The 6638-nt window shown below is 31.4% G+C and overlaps 1 protein-coding gene across 11 annotated transcripts in view; it reads left to right on the forward strand.

Moving 5' to 3' along the window:
* LOC129924120 (uncharacterized) overlaps positions 1–6386 on the forward strand; it is a 28044-nt gene extending 21658 nt beyond the window's left edge. For 8 of the 11 annotated variants that reach the window (XM_056017939.1, XM_056017943.1, XM_056017944.1 and 5 more), the window contains 7 exons: positions 477–548; positions 797–859; positions 2732–2836; positions 3000–3071; positions 3338–3409; positions 3637–3699; positions 5207–6386. In XM_056017939.1, coding sequence (XP_055873914.1) covers positions 477–548; positions 797–859; positions 2732–2836; positions 3000–3071; positions 3338–3409; positions 3637–3699; positions 5207–5230 — 471 coding nt within the window. In that variant the 3' untranslated portion in view covers positions 5231–6386. The remainder of the gene's footprint in view (positions 1–476; positions 549–796; positions 860–2731; positions 2837–2999; positions 3072–3337; positions 3410–3636; positions 3700–5206) is intronic. The other 3 variants (XM_056017947.1, XM_056017946.1, XM_056017948.1) reach the window with 3 other exon arrangements.
* The last annotated feature ends 252 nt before the right edge of the window (positions 6387–6638 follow it).

The following is a 6638-nucleotide window of genomic DNA, read 5'->3' on the forward strand; positions in this document are numbered from 1 at the left end:
TTTTCTGTGGCCTACGGTCAATGAGGGTGTCAAGTGGCCAGCACAACGACCAACTGCCTTTACTTTTCCCCAACTAAAGTCAGGTAGCCATTAGAGTTGGGTGGACTCAGAGGTGCCCAAAGATCCCGAAATTAAAATTCCCAGCCTTCAACAGAATTTGAACCCAGGATCCCCAGTTCAGAAACCAAGCGCTTTTCTGCCCTACTTTAGTTAGTATATATTTATTTGGTTTTTGAAAGTTTTTTTTTTTAGAAAAATTACTGGCCAAGCAAGCATTCAAAAAGAAATTATAGTATAAAAAAAGATTACATTATTATTGACTACATTATTAGTCAATATGTTTTTATAACTAGACTAAGTAGCCATCCAATTAATTGAGGTTTTTAACAACATTTAACATTCAGTTGTTTTCATGTTGTTTTTATTTTTTAAATTAGAATGTTTGTTATTTCAAATTTTTTATTTGACCATTACAGTTCCAGCCCAAGACTTCAGAGGACCTAACTGAAACGATTAATTCAAATGCTACAAGTATTTCTGACCTAAGTGTGAGTCATTTAATAAAGTCTAATTTCAAGTTTATCAACATGCTGTTTTTATTTTTTCTATATATCACAAGCTACTATAAAAATGTTAATACTGTGTATGTGCATAAAGTAGATTTATTATTTTCTATGATTTTATAGGATAAAGTTCTTTAATGACTGTTCAGTTTTTCAAGGTTTTTTTTTATATTAAGGGGACTTTTTTTTTTATTACAGTGTTTGAGCTCTATTTTTTTTTTTGACCACACCAGATCCAGCCTGAAACTTTGGAGAGCCTAACTGAAAGCATCCCAACCAGTATTGCTGACCAAACTGTGAGTTATTTAACAATGTTAATAACGTCTAATTTCAAGTTTATCAACACTCTGTTTTTAATGTTTGTATATGCAGAGATGCTTACATGCCAAAAGGGAATTGTGTATTCCCAGACCTGGAAATGTGTATTTTGAGGGGCAAATGTGTATTTTCCTAAATATCAAGAAATATACTCAGGAAAGACTCAAATCATTCAAGCACATAACATACACAAAGGGCAGCAATCCTAAACACAGCATAAAGTTACATAAGACATTTTGTACATTTGTCAAACTATTTACACTTTTAATCTTTGTCTTAGACTTTTCTAGAAAATGTTAGAATGATAATGTTATTGTCACCTGACAATGATTTACTGATCGTAATGCCTCTTGTGTACCGTACTTCACATTCTATAATAGCGGCAACAGAAAATGTATTCAAAAGAATGAGAATTTTTGTTACAAGTGAATGTAGACTTAAGCTGGATGTAATGGTTTGCTTAGCTGGATCAGTGACATCTAGTTTTGTAAAAGTAGTTTTGTTTATAGGCAATTTCTTTACAAGGTATCCAGCCACTGGAAATATTTTATATCATTCAGATTTTCTTCTTCCATACCTTTTTTGCAGAGTTAGCAATCACTAATAACAAACATTTTAAATATTTGTTTTTCAGGCAGATAATTTTAATTAGTCATTGAACTTGTTTCTAATATAAAAAAAGTAATTGAGTCTGCCTAAAATGCTCCTGATTTCATTATTTGAACTTAGGCCTTCATAAGTAATGGAACCTAGATAGTCGCTAGTGACTATTCCAGTAGCTACCACAGAAGATACATTCTGCAAGTTAGGGAACATCAGTTTGATTTCCTTTATCATATTAAAAGAGAGATAATATTAAGCTCAACCAATATTTCTTCTATGAAAACCTTTGCCCTTCTCACTTGCATGTAAAAAAAAAATCTAATTCAGATCTAGAATAGATCTAGATCTGTAAGCAGCTTCATAAAGTTATTTTTTAATGTGCATAGGGATATTTAAAGGTATTTTATCAACCCCACAGAATCATAGGCTGTGAAATACTAGATCTAGATCTGTACAAAGTTAGCTTAGAACAGCCAATTTTTGCCCCCCCCCCCCCCCCCTCTTTTTAATTTTAGATTCCATAAATAAGAAATAGCTGCTTTTGAGTAGAATAAATGTCATAAACTGGGATTTTATAAAAGAATTGAAACTCATTTTACATTTGAGTAAAAATCAATAATAGTAGGTAATCATCTCACTGTATTTGTTCCACAAAAAGAACTAACCAGCAATAGTGTTTATTGGAACATATTTGAAGAAAGTTGATGGGAAGGGATGGCACCCTGAGCTACCGTACCAGGTGCCACAGACACTGTCTGGGAGGTTTCCATTCTGTTTTTAGGTGATCAGTTGGATCTCTACTCTACTTATTCCAGAAGAGTTTTATCAAAGATGAAGTGTTGTCCTGTTTATGGAAAAAAAGCCAAATTATTTTTTTACAATTTTATTAATTTTAACGATCAAAACAAGACTATGGCTTAAATATTCCTGGTCCATTGGTGACTTCAATGGGGGATCACACAAACTCTCTTTGTAATCTTGTTATTTCTATATATATATTATATATTACAAACTTGTATAATAAAATTGATACTGTAAATATGTGCATAAAGTATAATTTTCTATGATTTTATAGGATAGAGTTCTTAAATGAGTTTTAAAGTTGTTTTTTTATTATTAAAATGACTGTGTATTTTTATTAGAATGTTTGAGCTCCAGTTTTCATGTATTTTTATTGTTAAAATGATGTCTTTTTTTATTAGAGTGTTTGTGATTTCAAATTTTTTATTTGACCATTCCTGTTCCAGCCCAAGACTTCAGAGGGCCTAACTATAACTATTAATGGAACCTCCACCCGTATTGCTGACCAAACTGAAACTGATCCAGTTTATATTAATATGGCTTGCCAAACTGTGAGTGATTTAACAATATTTCTAGTCTTATTTTAAGCTTATTATCAACATGCTATTTTATTATTTCTATATTTCAAGTTGTTTTCTTTATTGTTAAAATGACTGTGTTTTTTTTTATTAGAATGTTTGAGCTCTCAATTTATTTATTTTTTGACAACACCAGATCCAGCCCAAATCTTCAGAGTGCCTTATTGAAAGCATCTATAAAATACCTACAAACAATGCTGTCCGAATTGTGAGTCATGTTAATAAAAATCCTAATTTTAAATTTATCAACATGCTATTTTTATTATTTCTATATGCTACAAACTATTATAAAAAAGTTCCTATAGGGTAATATGTGTGTTTGTGTAAAGTAGTTGTTTATTTTTTTTTTATAATCTTATAGGATAGATAGTGTTCTTAATGGCTGTCCAGTTTTCATGTTATTTTATTGTTAAAATGACTGTCTTTTTTTATTAGAGTGTTTGTGATCTCAAATTTTTTATTTGACCATTCCAGTTCCAGCCCAAGACTTCAGAGAGTCAAACTGCAACTGTTAGTCGAACCTCTACCTGTGTTGCTGACCAAACTGTAAGTGATTTAACAATATTTGTAAAGTCTTATTTCAAGTTTATCAACATACTGTTTCTTATAATTGTATTTGCCTCAGGCTAATATAAAAAAAAATCCTACATAATACTGTGTTTGTGCACAAAGTGAAGTTATCATTTTTTATGATTTTATAGGATAGAGTTCTCTAAAGTTTGTTCAGTGAATTAATCTCCATTCTTTTATTTTCTTGTTTGAACATTCCATAGCTTAATGATTCCAAATGCCCAACTGAAACTGATCCAGTTTATATTAATATGGCTTGCCAAACTGTGATTGATTTAACAATATTTGTAAAGTCTTTCAAGTTTTATATAAACATGCTACTATTTTTGTATGCCACAATCTTAAGAAATACTAAGACTAAGACTGCTTTATTGATCCTAATGGAAATTTGTTGTGATTACAAGGACTCTTTTTCTCATATAAAGACAACACAACAGAAACATACACATAAATACAACAGACACAACATAGAAAGTTCATTCAGCGACTACACACAGGCATCTTGGTCCTATTCATGTTTCCTGATCAACGAGTGGCATTGATATAGTCTGACCGAGTGAGGTACGCACGAGTTTTTGTACCCCTCTGTTCTTGTTTTGATTGACAGTAGTCGCCCACTTCACGACGACCTGACATAGTTCTGATGGAGCGGGTGGCTGTTGTCGTCCAAGATTTTTTCGATTTTCCTTAGACACTTTTGTTCAAAACGTTCCTTTAAATGTGGCAATGTTGTGAGTGTAATTTTTGATGCCCTTTTTATGATGGTTACTAGACGGCTACATGTTCCACTACATATTATTGTGTGTGTGTGTATATAAAAAAGAGCTATTCAATTCTACGATTTTATAGTATAGAAATAGTTCTTTACAAAATGCCCTGTCATCTCAAAACATTTATTCCTTAAGATGAGGTGGAAAAAAATATACATTGACAAAAAAAATTTAGTGCAAGCAAACAGAAAAATTGCATTCTACATCAAAACATTATTTTGACATCCTAGTCCAATCTTACAGGATGACAAGGGGATGGGCCAGGTTTGTGCATAGGACCATCATGACATCTGTTCAGAGTGCGTACCACATGACCAAGTACCCATCCAATTAATGCTCCTCTATAGAAAATTAAACATGATGTCATTTATATGTTATTTTTTTTTTACACTCACTCCATCTGTCTGTAGGGTAAAAAGTTTGTACACATTTTTTCTTGTAAACCTAATCTCTGGTCAAGCTGAAATTTTGCTAAATTATTTCTTTTACATGACAATGCAAGAATCAATTAAAAAAATTAACCAATTAACTATTGCTACTGTAATTAATTATTTTGTTGGGTATCTTGAGCAAAAAAAAAGAAATCATACTTGACAGATGTTGTGGTGTAAGTTGAATTAGTCCCCCTCAGAACTCCTGAGACATCAGTGAAAATTATTTTTATGCATTTAAATAACAATCATGTAATCATTCACCTAGATACCCCCTTCGTCCCTCCCCCTTTCACAACTGGTCCAAACAAGTGATAGGATCATAGCACATTGAGAAAGCTAAACAAAAACAATTGGTAAAAATATTTCTAATTGCACAGATTTACTATGTCTTGGCCATTCATATAATTACATGACTGATCCAAACTAACTGATACAATCACACTTAAATATAAGCTTTGTTTTTTTTTAAAGTATATTTTATGTTTTTTTTGTTTGTTTTTTTAATTAAAATGACTTGCTTTTATTAGAGTCTTTGATATCACTAAATTTTGTTTTTAACCTATCCACAGACTGTCAATGAAAGGAATAAATGAAAACATTTGAGCAGCCTTAAATATACTGAAATTTTATTCTACAAAAATGTAACTTCCTTCAGAATGAAAAAAAAACAAGTTTTGGGCAATTATATGGAAAAAAAAACAAGTTTGGGACAATTTGAAAAATGTCTGATTCAGGTCTTTTTGAATGATTGTTGTGTTTTTTTAATATTAAAATATTTTTTTTGTGTGTTTTAGATCTATATGTTATAACTGTAAAATTGAGTTGTTTAATTTCATATGCATAAGTCTTGTTAAGTTGTTCAGTATTTCATAGAGATATTTCCTTTTGATACCATCATAAGCGATTTAAGTTGATGTACTAGTACATTGTTTTCTTGACATTTTTTTAGTTTGTATTTATGTTATGAGTGCTGCTTTCAATCTGTTAGTATTACTTCTTCCAAAATTCTTGATATTGGTTAGTCTTATTGTGAATTCAGGTTTTTTCCTCCATTTTTATTAGCTCTGTTGTAATTTTGGTCCTCTCCTGGTGCTTCGTAATTTTTTATTTCTGATGTTTAAATTAGAGTTGGTGAGTTTATAGTGTTTGTAGGTTTATAGTGTTGGTGGCTGTTCATATTTTCCTTTGTCTCCATCTTGTTTTAATTAGGAACTCCTCAACGTATTCAGCCCATTTGTCAATGACCCTTCTGTTTTTTTTGTGACGAGGACACCATTATAGTTCTCATACATGTGTGATTTTGTTTGAAATCCATTCATGTTATACCTTATTTTCATGCCCATTCCTCTCGCATCAAGGTTCTCAATGAGTGCTCTTTGTTTTTTTTTTATTGCCTCATTTTTATGCTTTCTGACAGATTTTGTAACCCTTAGCCTTGCTTCTTTGTACTGCTTTCTGGTTTCTTTCTTTAGCATTATTTGTCTGTTCAATATGCCTGCATTCTATATGTCAGACTCTCCTTTTCTTTTGCTTAAATCCAACCATGTCATCTGGTTTACTTTTAATAGCATGTTGTTGTTTTTTTATTGCTCATTTGTTATAATTAGGATTACCCACAGGCTATGTCTGTTGTTGTGCTTCAACAATTTATCTTTTGGTCTGTGAATTCTAGTATATGCTTCATTTAATTGGAGTGGCCAGCTTTAAATTCCTTCCCATACACACTTCTGGCCTGTGAACTGTTCTCACGTAACATTTTGACCCAATATCCCCCATCCAATTTCAATACTCTTCTAAGATATTACTTTGAATTAGAGCGGCTCACTTATATTGATCTCCCACACACAAACACATCCTTCTGGCCGTTTTTTTTTACCACCACCCCAACACAGAAAATAAAATATCTATATCTGCTTTTTCTTTTTAAAACATTTTACACACATAAAACAAAATTTTTGTCCTAGCTTTGATAGAAAAAAAAAGATTGTTTTCATATAATGT

The sequence above is a fragment of the Biomphalaria glabrata genome, unplaced genomic scaffold, assembly GCF_947242115.1.
Source record: "Biomphalaria glabrata unplaced genomic scaffold, xgBioGlab47.1 scaffold_20, whole genome shotgun sequence".
NCBI classification, from domain to species: Eukaryota; Metazoa; Mollusca; class Gastropoda; family Planorbidae; genus Biomphalaria; species Biomphalaria glabrata.